Genomic DNA, 18141 nt, shown 5'->3' on the forward strand with positions numbered 1-18141 from the left:
TCATTCTCCGTTGCATACTGCGGCGAATACAATCGCCAATTGTATCACCTGACCATCTACTCGCTCGCGTGCTCTTCGGATACCCGTTCGTCGAACCTCGTGAATTTCCGTCGTTACGACCGAGCGGCCGCGTCACCAGCTCGCTCATATGCCTCCCTGACGCTCGATCGTCGAAACTTGTGAATTTCCGTCGTTTCGGGACCGGCCGGCCCGCCATCCCTCTACTCGTGCGTGTGCTGCCTTGATACCCGTTCGTTAATTCTCGGGAATTTCCGTCGTTTCCATCGACGAGCCGCGCGTAATTCCGCGTCGGTTCCTGCTGTCCCGGTCGCGAGGCACGAGTAATTTCTTCGGTCTCGTGGCGCGCGCCATGACAATCAGCTGTTCGCGCGCGTGCTCTCCTGATAGCCGGTCGTCATTTCTCGTGAATTTCCGTCGTTTCGAGACCGAACCGAGACAGACGCTCGCCGACGCGGCTCCTCGGCGTTTCTGCTCCTTTGATCGCAAAACACGAAATTCGACCCTTTCCGTTACCGGTCCAAAGTTAGAGGAATTCCGTTCCTCGGACAGCGCCGGTCGAGACTATTCGACCCTTTCGCGCGACCGATTACCGAGAACCGGGCACCGAGGACAAGGATTGGGGATTGGGGCTCATCGCGGCGGTTGAAGGCCTCTCGCTCGATATCCTCGCCTGATAACAAGCCGTCAGTTTCGACTCTTTCCCGGCGTAGACGTTCACTTTTCTCTTTCGCGCCTTGATGGAATGTCGAACGGATATAATCATTCGACTCTCTTGTCTCGACTCTTTTTTCACGGATTTAATCTACTTTAAAAATCAATTTTTAATTTCTATATTTGGTAATTTGAAAAACTGCGAGATATATATTCTTGAAATAAATTTTTATTCAATTCACAATATCGAATTAAAGATTCCGAAAGGGATGATTCGGAGTGAATCGGGTAAATCATTGTGAGTCACGTGTGAAAATAAAACGCAATGACGTATATTGATTATAAATGTTCGCGATACAAATGCATGATATCCGCGGTGTGGAATCCCTTAAATTCCTATGATATAATTTTTATGTAATGTACGATATTACACATTTTGCAAAACCTATCATATATGCGAGAGAGAAGGGCATATAGAAAAAATAATTTTATATATATGTATATATATATATGCACATGACAGCGATGAAGTTTCGCATGTCTCTGAGAGAGCGATAACGCGTGATGTATTCAGCTCCTTTTTTCTCGCTTTCCTGTTTTATACAACAGTCACAAATACAAAATCATGTACAAATCGGAGATCGCGATTTTTCAATGTATCAACAATTTCATCAATTACATTAATATTATTATGCTTAAGCAATATATACATGTAAAAAATCGTATATTTATCGCTCGAAGACGATATATATATATATATTGCAATTTTATTGTACTATATATAATTAAAATCAATATGTGTACAATAAAGCTGCCCGTATATATCGTTTTCGCGCGATAAATTTTTTGATTTTCTTTGATATATATTGATCACATTAGCCTTTTTTAAAAATTGTCAATATATACCCTCGTCTAAAGATCTCACGCTTATAATCTATTAAATGCAAAAATTATGGGAAAATTTGTATATAAGTACAATTATAATAAAAAAAAATTGTTGCGCGTTAAACTTTCATCATAATATTTTGATCACACATATCACATCATCACACATAAACGAATAACACTTATTTCCATGGAAATTATAATATTCGAGTAATTTTATTTTTCATTCATTTTCGCGTATTGATAATGTAAAATTAAATGTAAGATTCCCCTCCCCCCTCTTAAGCAGATTTTAAATAAATCATGATTTTTTGTATAAAATGCAGGTATGAGTTGTGTGATTTGTGACATTGCTATGGCAATATATTAATACAAAAAATACGAAGAATACACACGAAACACACTTAAAAATTAAGCACTGATTCCAACATATTCCAATTCAATTTCACTACATATCTCTTTTACTTACAAACTCTACTTTCTCATTCGACGTACAATTACAATCAGGCAGTTTAGGCTTTACTACAAATGTCTAAGAAAATAGCTTAGATACTCGTTCCTCTTCCTCTCTTGTCGAGTCATCTTATTTTATTCGTATGCAAAATCCTCCCAGAGAAAGAGAGATAAATTCGCGATTCGCTTCGATATATTTACAATGGGACGTTGATATAATTAAATATTCATACTTTCGGCATTTTTCCTTACTAGAATTTGTAATTCTACGTACTTTTTTTGTACGGCAAACCAAATCAAATCACAAAATCTTCGTGAATACACGTAATCTCTAAATATTAAATGTCCAAGTCTAAAAATACGCGAAAAAGTAAATGTGATCATTCAACGAAAAAGATCTTATGTAAATGTAAATTAAATACAGTTAATGTTATAGCGCAGATTATGCGCCGATATTTTCAATTGAAAATACTGCTCTGAAAATGGAAGACGTCTGTCTAAATAATTAGGAGCGAACCTATAGATTAGTAAATGCAATTGATTGAGCATTATCTATATATACGCCGATATTTGCATTGACATCTAATTGCTTGCCATAAAGGGCAAATTGCGCTTTTGATTTGTTACATCTATTCGATCGCAAAATTAACGATATGCCGCTGTTCTACCGCTTTTGAATCTATAAATGCATTCGAAGACCTACTTAACATAATTATTATTATTTATTATTACTTATATTCATTAGTAGCTATTATTATTTGTTATTATTCATGTTCATTAGCGATTATTATCATTATTATTATTCTCCATGGTCCAATCGTGATAAATCGATCGTGAGAGAATTCTATTATGCTTTCTATTATGATACATTACCGATATCATTTGAAAAATTTTGCGGAAACGTTTGAAATATATAGAGAAGATTTATTATGTGCATTATACTAATTTAGAAGTTATAAGCTATAGATGGAAACTGCACAGGATGCACATACGCGGCGAAATTATAATATCTTTGCATTTTCAATATATGTAAAATACATATATATATATAAGATACATACATATATATTTAAAAAAAGAAAAAATATATTTTCCACGTAATCCCGATATTTCTTTGCTTTTTTGTTAAAGTTAAAAAATGAATAAATCTCAATATGTATATGTGTGAATACCGCGAAAATGTCCAAGAGGAATACAGCTGAGCGCTAATTGCAAAACTTGTACTCGTCCCAATTAAAAATCCGCTTCGTAATAGTATTAGCTTGTAAGATTATTTTTGGAATAAAAATAGTACACGATTGAAATTAAAATATCAATCATTCTACTGCTAATCGTACATGGATATCGTTATACGAACCGGAAACATTTTTTTAAAAATGCATCGTTTTCTATTTTTATATATGTGATAGACTTTTTATATATGCGATAGACTTTTTTTTAAAACAAAATTATAATAATACTTAGTCTTTATATAAAATGTCGTGTCACGTAATATAAAATAATTTTGTCTTAGTGCACTTTTAAGCATTGCAAATAGAAAGCTGGATAATTTTGAACATTACAACTCATGTATAGCATGTCTATCAGATATTATTATACTTTAGTTATATATTTATAAACGCATCCGTACCCCTCTTGGCAGTTGGTTAATAACTCTATCGAGTTACAGACATAGGTATTGTCACGATTGCTACTTACAGTGGCTAGTCATGAGAGATTTGTCGACTTTTTAATAATTTTTCACGCACTCGTTCGAGTTAGAGATCTTAATTATACTAGAATGGATAAAAGCCAACAGCTAGTCCAGATTAATCTAGCGGTCGCGGTATTTCCGTATGATCGATTCCATGTTCAGATTCGCTTGGAACGCAGGGCGATCCGAGCATGTCGACGCTCGCTGTCAGTAAAATTCCGAGTCGGAACTGTGTTGCGAATCTACGCCATTTCGATCATTCAGATACACTTCCGATGTTTGCTGAAGAGATGGCGAGTATTGCGTGGTTTGTCCGTTTTGACCTGTGTGATCGGGAAAAAAATTGCGATTTTATATCATTCGAATATTTAAACAAACAATGTAAAGAACACAAAAATATTACAAGTACCATGAGCGGCGAGAATAGTAGCTAGACACTCTGCCACTGCCGGATTCGGGGCGCAAGCTAACGCGGGCGTAAGTCCTACAGCATCGACGGCCACGACGCTCGCGCCTAGTTGCAATAATCGACGAGTAATCTAGACAAAATAATGTATTTCTCACAAAAAATCTAATATATTACGTTTATTACATTTATATATTTCAATGCAAATTTAGCTTACTGCTACGAGGCCATTTCTCGCCGCCAGATGCAACGGCGTTCTTTGCTGTTTGTTGGTCATGTTGATAATAGTCACTCGTTGTTGTTGCGATATGTTTTTGTCGATGTCGGGACCGCCGAGCGACTCGATCCAGTTTAGAAGCAACGATGCCGCGGCGGAGTGCCTTCTCTGACATGCCAAATGTAACGCCGTATTCTTACTGGAATCGACAGCGCGTACATTGGCCTTCCATTCGAGCAGCAATTCTATTCGAATCAAGATGCAACTTTTATTAATATGAAAATAAAAGTGTATGTAAACATAACTTCATTGAAAAAAGTGCAATCGGCAATTACCAATGGCGTTGCATTGTCCATTGACAGCTGCGCAAAGAAGCGGCGTCCGTCCGAAGTAATCGGTCGTTTCGAGTCCTGCTAGTTCCGGTCCGACCGAATTCAGAATTAGTCGCGCGCATTCAACGGATCCGGCACTAGCTGCGACGTGCAACAAGCCGCATGACGAATCTTTTGGAGCGACAACCGCTTGTCCGCCAAATTTGTTGATTAGCAAATCTAAGCAATGCGCGGATCCCTGATACACGGCGCAATGTACCGCGGAGAATAGATTGTCTATAAATAATTCAAAAAGTATCCAATATTAGAATGTTGTGCTTGTTATGTTAAATGATTTTTATAATTTAGCCACAACAGAGAAACCGCTCACCTTCCAAGGAATCGTACACGTTATGATTCAAAAGATACTCGACGCAATTGGAGTTGCCGTTATAACAGGCCCAGTGGAGCACCGTGCACCCCTGATCATCCTTCAAAGCAGCCGCAGTTGGATCGGCTTGAACGAGCGCTGCTAAAGCATATAATCTAGAAATAAATATTTGGAATATAAGACAGTCCATTCTGTAAAAATGTAGTGGAAATATTTCGTACGAATGTAATTTCTCCAACCTGCCGCAAGCTGCTGCCAAGTGTAACGGCGTTTTACCATTTGCATCTTGCACAGCCACTCGTGCGCCGTGTTTCAACAGCAAATCAGTAACTAGCTGATTATCTCGCTCATTAATCACCGCCCGAAACAACGGTGTGTGCTTGTTGACATCTGGCAAATTGCAATCAGCCTTGTGTCTCAGTAATAACATCGCACATTCCGGATGATTATTCGCTACAGCCAGAGTCAGGGGCGTTCGTAGCTTGGAATCGTAACGATTCACCACATTGGGATCGTCCGCATTTTGCAGGAGAAGAGTCAGGCAATCGGTGTGACCTGCCGCAGCAGCGCAATGTATGGGCGTACGTTTCGTAACAGAATCCTGGAAATACGATGCACATTAACAGAAACGCGCGCAACGTATTTTTCGAGCAGAAAATTTAAATTCTTACCTGCACTGACACTGAAGCGCCGAATCGTAACAAAAGTTCGACGCACTGTTTATGTCCTTTGTAAGCGGCTAAATCTAATGGCGTTTTCCCGCTGTCTTCCTTGATGTTTGTATCGGGAAACAGAGGTAGAAGCAGTTGTAAGATTTCGTCGTGACCGTGATAAGCCTGTAACACACATTTTAAATCAAGTATATGCGAAGCTTCGTATTTTGTTGTTGTAAATTCCAATTTTATCTGTACCGCGAGATGAATCGGAGTGAGCGCAGGCAGAGATGGCGGTTCCTGTCCGGCGGTTCCGGTTGTAGAACTTGAGTTGAGCGAAGAAGCGGTTACACTTCCCGGTGATGGCGCGTTCAATAGTGCCTCCAGTGCCGCTTGATTGCCGCCCGCCACCGCGTAGTGGATCGCGGTGAAACCTCGTTTGTCGCGTAAATGCGGATTCGCTCGATGCTGCAGCAAATACTGCACGCACTTGTAGGATCTAAGGAATTACAATAAATCGTATACTCAGATAATGCGAGAAGTAAAGAGTCATGGTGAGAAATGAAGAATTACTGACTGGGCGTTCGAATTTGACGCTGCTGCGGCAAGATGCAACGGCGTGGCACCGTTCACATCTTGAGCGTTCGAGTCGCTCCCGAAGCCGACCAAAGTGAAGACGCACGGATAGTGTCCTTGACTCGCGGCGTGGTGAAGAGCCAATCGATTGTCGTTATCGACGAGACGGAAGTTGGCACCGCTAGATAACAGCAAATCCAAGCAATCTACGGAACCCTATTCGGAACGTTCGCAATTTGTATTCTCCCGTGTGTGGTATGGTACAAATAATGCTTTCAAATAAAAAGAAGATATTAAGTGCAATAGTATCATTATTCCAAAAAAAATAGATGTAACGGGCGCGCGCGCTTATTACCTTAAATGCCGTCAAATGCAAAGCTGTTCTGCCACCAATGTCTCGCGCGTCGATTCGCCTGCTATCGAGTTGCAGTAGTTTTCTACAGACCTATCGAATATGATAAAAACAATTCAGATATTGAATCGGAAAAAATATAACGTAGATTATATCGTGAACATTATTACTCACTTCTATATGTCCGCCGAGGCAACTCAGATGCAAAGGCGTTCGTTGCTGAGCATTGCGTGTAGCCGGAGATGCGGCGCTTTCCATTAAAGATGTTACCAGACATTCGAAACCGAACCTGTAATTTGTTCCATTCTTATATATACATCTTATGTGACGCTAATGGTGTGACCTGAAGAAAAGATTAATATATATGTTTTCCATATGATTTACCAGGCAGCGATATGTAAAGCTGTATTTCCGTTCTTATCTCTCGCATCCGGAAAAGCTCCTGCATCGAGCAGCATTTTTGATCGCGTAAATCTCCCGTGAATCGCGGTCATATGTAATGGCGTGCGACCGTCTTCCGATTGAACGTTTACTTTCAATCCTTCGCGTATAAGCATCTTGAAACATTGAACACCATGTACACTGGTGGCGGCGATGTGCATCGCGGTTTGTCCGCGATAATTTACGGCCTCTGCATATAACAGTAAAACAGTTATTTTCGGTCATATCAGAATGATTTGGTATCCTCAAAAATCCCGTCGTAGATGACTCACCTAAATTTACGTGGTTAGCCATGAGTGCCTTGATTACGAGGGGACATCCATTCAAACACGCGATATGTAGTGGAGTGTTTCCGTACACGTTCTTGGCCTCGATATCCGCGCCAGCGTTGATTAAAATATGCACGCATTCTACATTGCCAGAAGCGGCTGCTGCATGTAACGGGGTATATAAATCTCGATCCTTAACATACAAATACAACATATGTACAACATTATATAATATATAATGTATACCATTTCTCCCCCTTTACAAGAATGAGTTTCGTACGTACTTTAACATCCACATCGGCACCTTTGTCTATTAATGCTTTTACAATCTCGTTGTGACCTTGATATGCTGCAAAATGTAGAGCTCTCCGGTCTTTCTTGTCAGAAGCATTTATTACACAGTCAAACTGCATCAGGTATTCGACCATTTCAAGATGCCCGTTATATGCCGCATGATGAAGACATGTTCTTCCACCTCTGTAGATTAATGATATAATAATAATGATATAGTAATTTATATGCATTTATCACAAGTAATTAATGCATTGTACTTTATTATTATACTCATTATACTACGTTCTATAAAATTATATGCGATAAATAATACAAGGTACATACCTATCAGTGACATTAATATTTAATAAGTGCGGTATTAAAAGTTCTACGCATTGTACAGCATTATTTGCCGCTGCTACGTGAAGAGGCGTCTGCCAACTACGATCTCGGGCGTCCGCGTCTGCTTTATATCTTAATAAAATATCCACCACATTATAATTGCCCAAACAACAAGCTCTGTGCAAAGGAGTTAACCATTTCTTATCCTTACTATTAGCTGCTGCACCATTTAACAAGAGAAGTTCTACAATAGCAGTATCTCCCCTGCAATATATAAATATAACAAACATTTTAAAGAGTTGAAATCATATATATAATAACCATCAAAAGATTTCATAGTGATTTTAACATAGTGATTTTACTGATTGAGATAATAACCTATATGCTGCTGCATGTAAGAGGGAACGTTGCTCCTTGTCTTGCCAATTGACATCTTCTTGTTGCGATAGCAATACACGAACTGCTTCCACATGCCCTCGGAATATGGCCCGTAATAAAGGAGACTGCAAAAATATAGAATTAAAAAAGTTATTTTGTAGATTTATATGTATATAATTAAATATCATTATATATATATATAAAGTGCTTTGATTAGAATTATTTAATACCTTTAACTTTAATCTCTTTAAAATATATTTCCTCAATTCTAAAATATATTTGCTTTCTCTCTCTCTATCTTTTATATATATATATATATATATATAAAAGATAGAGAGAAAGCAAATATATTTTAGAATTGAGGAAATATATTTTAAAGAGATTAAAGTTAAAGGTATTAAATAATTCTAATCAAAGCACTTTGTAAAAGATATTTGTTAATTTAAGAAAAAAAATACAATATATATAATAAATATAACTTGGGAGAAAGAGTAAGAACAATATGTGAGTCTGTTTATTTTAGCTGCATTTTTATACAACTTTCTCTCTTTTTTTTAAATAAATTGTAATTTATATATATTAAAATAAATTTATGGTAAAATTTATAGATATATATATTCAAACTTCAGAACGAAAAAGACAAAATATATAAAATGACAGAAAGTATCCCGATTAACATTTACAAAGTGTACAAATTTGACATAAAACACTCTAACCTAAGCGAACGCTCGTGTGAGATCTCATTGTTTTGATTTAATGAAACGCGACATACCTCATCGTGAAAATCCTTGAAGACAGATTCTTGCTGGTCAAGATTCATGTTGGCGTGTCTTCGAACTCTTCTCCTTCGTTTTATAATCGTTTCCTTTTCTATGACAGCATCGTCACCTGATTACAAAGACAAGCGACACCGACTAAGTGAGTCATCGGATCTTCGTGCTCCGGAATGACTCTCGCGGCTCTCGGCGATCGTTATTCAGTGTGTCAGGATCGAGCACGAGAGTCTCACAACTCGATCTCATTCCTGGATGAGTTCAACGACGAGCGACGCGCCGGGAGCGCATTTTATCGTTGTGTTATTTATTACGCGCACGTGGTTGGGCTATCTCTTTGATGCGCTCCTCGCTTCCGTCGCCATCTTCGGCTCCCGACTCCCAACAAGCTTGTAAACAACGGCGACGAGTTCGCGCGATCTCGGGAGCTTGAAGAGAGAAACGAAAAATGATATTATGATAATGATGAAATTATATGAAAAATGTATAAAAATACCAAAGTATAAGAAGGCATCATGTGATTGACTCTTTCAGCATTATCAAATTTATTTATTTAAAATTGCGGTGAATCTTTTAGATCTCTATTTTAAAATTATTATTGGAATTTTTAAACAGAACGGCAATAAATAAATGTTCGAACATGATCCAATATTTCAGCATTTAGTAAGATAAAATATAATTATTACAAAATATTATTAAATAACTGTAAAGAGCAGAGAAAATATACATAAAAAACGGCACATTAAAAAATTGTGTTATAGTCTTTTAAATTAGATATTAATTTTACAATTTTACATAATACTATTAAATATTATATCATTTTTAAACGTGTATTTGTGATTATCTCTCAAAAAAAAGAAAAATAAAACAAATTTTCTTGGAAAAAAAAATATTCTCATTTCATAAAAGCGTTTTCATGATTGATTTCACTTTATTATAATTTTACAAGTAACAGAATTTAATTCTACAAAAATAATAAATATTGAAGATATATTTTTAAGAAAAATAACGGAATATATCAATGGAATTGTGAATATTTTACCGCTAATCTTTATCAGTCACATCTGATTCTGCCGCCATGATTCACTCACGCGAATCAGCGCCAACTGAAAATACCGCCAAAATGAAAGAAAGTTTGATGAAAATCGTCTGCTCCTGAAAGAAGCTGGGTGATGGATGCTGGACAAAGTGTTGTAAAAATAAAAAAATCCAGGTCGCCTAAATGCAATCTATATCATTGAAACGATTAAGACGCAAGCTTTCATTACAAGTATGTGGCAAGTTTCATTATTTATTATGATATATATTAGTACAATATAACACTGTATAATAACCATGTAATGTATATATAATAAACCATGTAATGTTGCATGTATAATAATAACTACTAATAAATCATCTGATAAAAGTTTTACAGATGGATTTCGATGTTATCTTCGACTGCAGCGGCAAAGTGAATGTCAATGATTGGCAGTTGAACAGAGGTGGTTTGTTGCGTCACAATGAAGTAGACAATGTGCTTTTTCCAGAAACAGACTGTCCTTTTGCCCATACAGAAATAAGGCTTTTTGATTGTGTCATGCCTGGAGCTGTGGCTGTGATGAATCTTGGACACTTTACTGATTGCATGGAGTAAGTATATATTTTTCAGTAAAAACTATTTTTACTATCTCTTCATTGTATTTATCTAAAGCTATTAAAATTGTAATAATTTTATATTAGATGTATATAAGTAACACATGTCTTTTTATGTTGCAGAATGCAATTGAAAATATTGAACAGAATTGAAAAGCCAGCCACAATATCTAGATTATGCAATAATGATAGTGTAAATTACCTTTCTATTAGAAAAATGATTTGTGAATTTATTTTATATGTCCGTTCATATATGAACAGGTAAATGGTAAATTTTTATTTCTGCAATATTTGAAATTGTAATAAATAACTCATTTACATTTGATATTGCAGCATAAAATGGGATTTTAGTATGTTAGAAACAATAATGCCTGAAATAAACAAAGATGTAGACACTTTGTTTATATCCATAAAGCGCTTTTTTAACACACTCCACGATATGCCAGATTCAATTCTGCACTGTGCTGCTTCTAACATAGGCAATAAGGTAATTAACATATTTGTTATCTTTCTAAATAAGCAAAAACAATAAGTTATACAAAACTAATATAGTTATTTATATCTCAGTGTAATCAAATAGAATTTCACCTGTACCATATGCATATAGAGTTAAGATGGTTTTTTATTACATTGATATATTCAAGGACTATGTGGTATCAATATCAAACATATACATTGCTAGAAGAATTTGAGAATACTACTGAAATGGTTATCAATGATCTTATGCACTTTGCTCTAAAAGTATTTGAAAGGGTAATAACAATAATTATGAATTAGAATCATTTTTATAATAATATTAATATATCTAACGTTTTTTTTTCTTTTAGTTACCCTTAAACTGGACTATGAATCTTACACAACATACACCATATTGCTGCACATGTACACGAGAATTATGGCTTATGCTGCAAATATTTATTGATAGCTTAGAAGAAAGGATGAAAATTAAGGTGAGCTATCTTAATACATAATTTTGTGAATATACATGTTTTTATATTGTAATTAAATAATTTTAGACATTTTGGGATCATGTAAATAGTTGTATTAATAGAATATTAAATAAAGATCGGTCCCAAATAATATCTTGGCATGGAAGCATGGAGTCTTTTCTACCAGATTGTAAGAATCCTGAACTATTTTGTATCTGGATAATACATCACTTGTCTTTGTTATATGGATATAGTACAGATGGTATACATTTGCAATATAATTCACCAAGGGTAATATATAACTCACACTAATAAAGATTGACTGTCACAAAAGAAAAAAAAGTATATATATCATTATTTACAGATTAGATCTAATTGTGAACAAGTTGAAAAGATTCTAAAAACGTATGTGTGTAAAGGTGGAAAGGATGGTGAAAGAGACGAATTTGATACTGAACTTAAAATCATAATATTATTGCTATATGATCTTATTATTAATTGGTGGCAACCACGAGTCCCAATTATATCTTTTCTTTGGGATTGTTTTCATAAGAGATTGAACCAATCATTCTTATTACAGACTTCTGGGCCCTGGGCATTGTCCCTTGAAAAGTATATGTATAGAAATGACTTGTACATAAATTTATAATTACAACTGTATAATTAAATATATAATTGCAGAATTTTTTTATAGGAAAACCACTGCAGATATTCTGAAGCAAATTAATGACAGAATTTGTGGAAAATTTGAACATTCTAAGGAATCTAGCTATAGCATATTCTTATATTTAGTAGGTGAGTTTAATTGGAATTTGAACCGCACATTGATTGTACAATTGAAAAATTACTCGCTCTCTTTCACAGGCACATTTTTAAAAAAATATGGCAAAACAGATCCAAAATATTGGAATCAATTTAAGGGGCGTGTATACACAAAATTTTCAAAAAACAAAGTTGCAGAGTTGTCTGAGAATGGCCTCTACAATTTTATATCTTTATTTACTACTTTAGCAATTACTGCAGATGTTACAAATGTTGTAAGCTAAAATATGTATGCAATTGTTATCAGATAGATAAACATTATTAACAATATCTATATTAATACTTATTTTTTTAGTGTAGAACGATGCTAGATTTTTTACCATCTACACATGAATTAAACGACGAATACAATAAAAAGTGCAATTTAATCTGGAAAGGGAAACTAGTGTGTCTCTTGTTGTTTAATGAAAGACGATTATCTCTTGCTTCTATAGCTGATCACTTTACAGAAACAGTATGCTCCAATTTCTACAATATTTGTACATATATAGATTATATAATTTTAATAAAAGAGATATCTTTTCTGGATTTTAGATCAATTTAATAAGTTGTCGAAAAGATGAAACATCTCGTTCTATGATGACCAGTTTTGTTGACGTTTTAAATACGATTTTATCCAACAATGACAAAATAGATTTAGGAGAGCACCATTTCATTGGTGGTTGGATCGATCGTTATCTCTTGGAATGTCCAAAGAATAGGATCGGATTTTTATTGGAAATGCTCGCCAATGTTTTTGACAAATGTATCATTTTGCAGGTTTCTTGTAACAATTCAGGTTGGTATGTCTGTATTATTTTTATTTTAAATAAAACATTATTGAAATTTTTTACTCCAGATATATTTTATAATTTGGGAGAGAGAAAGGATATAAATATATGAACACTTACTAAAGCTTGCTTATAGATGGTGTCAGGAAAATGTTAGATGCACTATGGTGTTTTGTTGCTTGTAGAATTCGCCAACTTGTTTTTGATCCCATCCTTACTGGTGAGAATTATAAAATTATTTCCAAACTAGCTGTCACATTTACATTAGAAGCAGTTAGAGAGCCAGCTACTGCTAAAAAATATAAGCACTCAGCTATATCTTTATTTCAACATTTTGCAGCATCAATATTTTTGAAAGATATAAGGTAAAAATAGTTTATATGAAAATTAGTATCTAAGATATATATGTATCAAAAAATACAATAATCTTTTTTTTTTAAGAATTACCCAACATTATTTAATATCTATTCTTGAGAATGGACAAGCTGTACAAAATTTAAAGAAAGAAATTCCAAATTTTGATATTATTCTTATCCAAGTTTGTATATATGTTTATATATGTTTATTTTTATATACATATTGTATAGCAATTAATGAATAAAATATATGTGTGTGTTATAGGCTTGGATAAAATGTTCTATCATTGGTTATGGTACAGACAAAGAAGAAATAAAGATTCTGCATAATTACATTGCTGACCTCAGTGACATCAAAGAAATATTCGTGTCGGATTACGATCTATACGAGTTTAAAAACAGCGATGAACCTATTTTGATATTTATAATATCATGCATGAAGAAGCAGAATGCTCTAAAGGTATTTATTTTTATGGATATAATATATATCAATATCTCTAATCAGAAACAAATTAATACAATTGAAACATTTCTAAGTCTATACAGGAAAAATTTCAATATAATGCAAAATGTAAGATATACTTCAAAAATATAGAGAAATGGGCTTTATTACCTATAACAGAGGAAACAAAAGATTCAGAACTTGCATTTTGGATTTATAGGTGCCTCGGAACATTGATCCTCTGCATTTCTCCAATGCTGTATACTAAAGTATATAATCTGATAATTACTAAGATTCATCTTAGTAATTATCAGATTACATACTTTTAAAAAAATCTTTTTTACAGAATCAACCAAACGATATGTTAAGAACGCTTATCAATAAAACTATCTTAGTACCTGAGAATTCTATGCATTCATATATAAAACAATTGGGAAAAAAAATATTCTCAATGATAATACTTGGTCTGGAAAAATTAAACATCAAGGGTGACATATTATTACAAGCAATGATTAGAGATATCTTTGATCAATATTTGCCAATTTTGATAACTGAAATTAATAGTGGTTGCAGTTTTAAAGTTGCTGATACGTTGTTAAAATGCTTTAAGGAAGCAAAATCCGAATTTCTGCGTTCGATTTTCGAAACGCTCATGTCGAATTTTTACAATATATCATCTGACAATATCATGCACAAACACTCCAATTTGGTATGCAAAGATATTTTTATATAATATCAATAGTGTAGTTGCAAATATATTTATTATTCATTCACACACACAGATAACGTGGCTTATAAAAACATTGCTTAAAGAAGGAAGAAAATATCCTAAATATATTGTAGAATATATTATCCAAATTTGTTCTCCAAACATTTTTGGGTGTTATATGAAGATTCAAGATCATCATCCACATAAGCTGCATACAATTGACTTTATTAATGATGTAATTAACAATCCTTACTATGAGGAGGATAAATTTATGAGGTAAACAAATCTCGAAATATATTAAATATTGAATCATCTTTATAATTAATCTTCATATTTTCAGAGAAAAATTCCAAAATGCCATTTCTGCTGCAGTACAAAAATATTTAACACAAAACACACAATTTACATTTGAGTTCATGCGATCTATACTGTCAATAAAAAAAGGTATTATAATCAATTTGCTCCCGCAAATTGAAACTATTATTCTGCATGCCGAACAGTTTCGTCGACCTAATGCAGCATCCTTGAGGTTAGAATAATGATAAGTTTCTAAACTATAATATGATAATTTTTATGCATGATAGGGATAAAAAAATTATTATAATTTTAGATTCAAATGGAATCAACTAAAAAAACATATGTTGGATATGGACGATAATTCATGATTACAAAAATTTATTAATAAGTGCTAAATCTCTAAATAATGACAATTTAAATCCTTTAAATTTACACATTAATTGGAATCTGAACCTAACAGATCCAATCTTTTTAGTATACAAAAACGCATAAGTCACTTGCATCAAATGACTTTATCAAGATATGAAACAGAAAACTTTAAATTATATATATCATTATATATCATACTTAAAATAAGATTTACATCAAGATATAAATATAGTAAAATAAAGTGTAAATTATTGTCACATATACTATAGAAATAATAATCAGCTGCGATATACATGTAATCATTCATTAAATAATTGGTAATCATATTGATCCTACCATGAGGTAGAAAAAAGTGGAATTTATACATCATCGAAAACAAACTTTTTTTCACTACTTCCGATGTGAATGCCTCGAACGATGATGTTTTAATGGTGTATTACCCGGAGGCGATTGTCATCCAATTAACTCTAGGCGAGACACGGCATTGCGTACAGCATTACGTAGACTTTGTTCGACATTACCACTCAATAACGATTCCAGCCTTTCGAAGTAACTGTCGATATTTTGTAATGTAGCACCATCATGCGTGCCTGTATGTGCGAAAACAAAATAATTATATAAATAAAATTTGAATTTTTAAATAAAATCGTCGCTTGAATTTTACCCTGAAGAAACTTGCCTGGAAGCGGTATGGTAGCGAAGCAACCTGCCAATTGAGAACGAAGAGAATCTAAATTGCGCTGTAAAGCTTGATTGTTCGTTCGTTGTTGATTAGTTTCGGATTCCAAGCGATTCACAGCAGCATGCAGACTGTCGATATGTCGCTGGAGAACTGCATTCTGAGATTCGTAATCGGATGTAGCTTTCCGCAATTGTCTCAATTCAGCTTCACAGGCTATACATTTTTATAAATGAATATTTTTATTAATTCTATTATTAAAATATAGTAAAATAAAAATAAAATATATTTCCAAGTAAAATACATTAACCATATATTTATGTCAACAATATGTATATTTTACCTTTATTATGATCCAAAAATTCTTCTGTAAAAATAGGGATGTCAAAGCCTGTGAAATCATTGTCCTTATCTTGCTGGACATCCTAAACAAAATTTCTATTAGCATTCTTCTTTGCACTAAAAATTATCTTGAATATAATGTAACAATACTATCATACATTTTGCTCGACGTTTATGTCAGTGCCATTTCTTTCCTTCTTATTTTCATTTTGTCTTTCTGATTGTTTTTCATTGAAGAGCCGGTATGCTTCTGTTTGCTTGTAGTTGCTAAATTCGCGATTATAGCGCTCCTTATCTTGCTCAGCTGCATCCAAATATTGCTACATGCAAATGTTATCATTTTATTAGAATATTATGCAGATACATACATTAAAAGAGATAACAAAATACAAACCTGTTTCTGATCACCTGGTAATTTACTCCACTCTGAAGCCAGAAGCTTTGTAATCTCTGTGAACGTTAAACTCGGATTTTCGCTTCGAACCTTCTCTCTCCGGTCATTTAAAAACCTATGCATCGTATTCCATTAAAAACAGAAAAACTTAATATATAGTCTAGATATTTTTTCAGGTTTAATCATTACAGGAAATAACCACTCAAAGGTTGTTTCGGCGCTGTAGCATCTCTTGGAGTCTTCTTGCGTTTTTTTGTTCTATTTGGTGCATTACTATTGCCAGTGGGAATGGCATTCCTTTTTATACCATTATCACATACCGAATCTGGTGCTTTCTCTTCCGTACTTCCTGGAGACTTAGCTAACAAAACAAAGGGGATGCAAAAAATTATTCATTGCTATTATAAGACACAAGTTAAATTATGCAAATCATACTTACCAGCATGTTCTTCTGCCTCACCATTGTAAGCAGACTGCTCCATTGCACCATTGCTTTCAGGTACATCATTTGTTGGAGTCTCACTCATTTTCTACAATACAATATTTTTTGTATGATTTGATAATATAAACTATCTTAAACAATATCTATCATATATTTCCAAAGTACAAATCAAATTTTTTACATATCCCTCAATATATAAAAAAACTTATACCTATATTTGTGCAAAATTATATAATAAATATTATCGATGGAGTCTTCTTAAATTAAAAATATGACATGTATCATTCATTGGAAAACTGCTGAAAAATAATATATTAAGTGGCAAATCATGTATATTAACCTTTTCCGATGATGCACTACGAAGTTGTAGAATTAATTAGTATCTCATTAACAATAAAGATGATGTTGTACTATGTTCGTTATCAATTAAAATCATGCCAAATTGCACTTTTCTATGGAAAAAAAAGGATAACCAAAAGGGTTAGGTTAGATTAGGTTAGGTGTTCGTTAATTGATATCCGTTCTTTGGCTTATTACGCTTTTTTTACGATATTGAGTTAGTGGTTTTTTTTTTATGTTCTTCGTATCAGAGAGAGCGGGTTTATTTTTCTCACTGTGGAATAATTACAGCCAAATATATTTGCACTAATGACAGTCGAAATATAAGATGGGCTCCGAAAATATACAACAGATACGCGGTTTACAAAAATACTAAAGCCAGTTTCTCATGTTGAAACGTCAGTCGACCAATAAAATCACGCAAACGAGATTTTAAAGTGACAAATTGCGATTAAATTGATAGATTTATACGAAAGAAAGAGATATGTAAATTGAGATTAGCATAGAATTCCGAATTACTTACATTCCTAT

The 18141-nt window shown here is 33.9% G+C and overlaps 3 protein-coding genes across 6 annotated transcripts; 1 reads left to right on the plus strand and 2 right to left on the minus strand.

The window, feature by feature from the left end:
* Positions 1-982: 982 nt before the first annotated feature.
* On the minus strand, positions 983-10203 carry LOC145967284 (uncharacterized). Its single transcript, XM_083092025.1, has 18 exons — positions 10128-10203; positions 9085-9513; positions 8313-8437; positions 7938-8198; positions 7604-7796; positions 7323-7512; positions 6994-7240; positions 6784-6898; positions 6613-6702; positions 6259-6473; positions 5940-6180; positions 5700-5864; positions 5268-5629; positions 5029-5183; positions 4662-4934; positions 4327-4571; positions 4113-4242; positions 983-4026 (listed from the first exon to the last, which is right to left on the minus strand). Exons 2-18 carry the CDS (start codon positions 9130-9132, stop codon positions 3911-3913), a joined length of 3171 nt encoding a protein of 1056 aa, XP_082948151.1. The 5' UTR covers positions 9133-9513; positions 10128-10203; the 3' UTR covers positions 983-3910.
* Positions 9074-15717, plus strand: LOC145967283 (protein MMS22-like). Of its 4 annotated transcripts, none has more exons than XM_083092022.1 (21): positions 9074-9585; positions 10144-10355; positions 10495-10717; positions 10844-10981; positions 11054-11207; positions 11288-11473; positions 11548-11670; positions 11737-11940; positions 12014-12261; positions 12344-12444; positions 12514-12686; positions 12767-12925; positions 13006-13249; positions 13378-13606; positions 13683-13779; positions 13863-14057; positions 14135-14308; positions 14386-14748; positions 14822-15024; positions 15089-15277; positions 15359-15717. In XM_083092022.1, exons 3-21 carry the CDS (start codon positions 10503-10505, stop codon positions 15411-15413), a joined length of 3450 nt encoding a protein of 1149 aa, XP_082948148.1. In that variant the 5' UTR covers positions 9074-9585; positions 10144-10355; positions 10495-10502; the 3' UTR covers positions 15414-15717. The 4 variants fall into 4 exon arrangements, with proteins under 4 accessions (XP_082948148.1, XP_082948149.1, XP_082948147.1 ...); XM_083092023.1 differs by lacking the exon at positions 9074-9585 and having other exon boundaries at positions 9913-10355; positions 13378-13461; positions 13582-13606; XM_083092021.1 differs by lacking the exon at positions 9074-9585 and having other exon boundaries at positions 9916-10355.
* Hmg-2 (High mobility group protein 2) lies at positions 15407-17979 on the minus strand. The gene is made up of 8 exons (XM_083092030.1): positions 17612-17979; positions 17269-17359; positions 17019-17190; positions 16830-16944; positions 16594-16755; positions 16437-16518; positions 16094-16309; positions 15407-16004 (listed from the first exon to the last, which is right to left on the minus strand). Exons 2-8 carry the CDS (start codon positions 17354-17356, stop codon positions 15868-15870), a joined length of 972 nt encoding a protein of 323 aa, XP_082948156.1. The 5' UTR covers positions 17357-17359; positions 17612-17979; the 3' UTR covers positions 15407-15867.
* Positions 17980-18141: the final 162 nt, after the last annotated feature.

The sequence above is a fragment of the Camponotus vicinus genome, unplaced genomic scaffold, assembly GCF_025532165.1.
Source record: "Camponotus vicinus isolate PSW18456_S1 unplaced genomic scaffold, iyCamVici1.0 SCAF_2, whole genome shotgun sequence".
Lineage (NCBI taxonomy): Eukaryota > Metazoa > Arthropoda > Insecta > Hymenoptera > Formicidae > Camponotus > Camponotus vicinus.

Coding starts and splice junctions, on each gene's coding strand:
- LOC145967284 (XM_083092025.1), bottom strand. CDS start 9,132: ATGAATCTTGACCAGCAAGAATCTGTCTTCAAGGATTTTCACGATGAG. Junction 6,899..6,993: donor GCTTTACATATCGCTGCCTG/GTAAATCATATG, acceptor AACAAATTACAG/GTTCGGTTTCGAATGTCTGG. Junction 4,243..4,326: donor CGAGAAATGGCCTCGTAGCA/GTAAGCTAAATT, acceptor TATTTTGTCTAG/ATTACTCGTCGATTATTGCA.
- LOC145967283 (XM_083092022.1), top strand. CDS start 10,503: ATGGATTTCGATGTTATCTTCGACTGCAGCGGCAAAGTGAATGTCAAT. Junction 11,474..11,547: donor CTCTAAAAGTATTTGAAAGG/GTAATAACAATA, acceptor TTTTTCTTTTAG/TTACCCTTAAACTGGACTAT. Junction 14,309..14,385: donor CTCCAATGCTGTATACTAAA/GTATATAATCTG, acceptor TCTTTTTTACAG/AATCAACCAAACGATATGTT.
- Hmg-2 (XM_083092030.1), bottom strand. CDS start 17,356: ATGAGTGAGACTCCAACAAATGATGTACCTGAAAGCAATGGTGCAATG. Junction 17,191..17,268: donor TGAGGCAGAAGAACATGCTG/GTAAGTATGATT, acceptor TTGTTTTGTTAG/CTAAGTCTCCAGGAAGTACG. Junction 16,519..16,593: donor ACATAAACGTCGAGCAAAAT/GTATGATAGTAT, acceptor AATTTTGTTTAG/GATGTCCAGCAAGATAAGGA.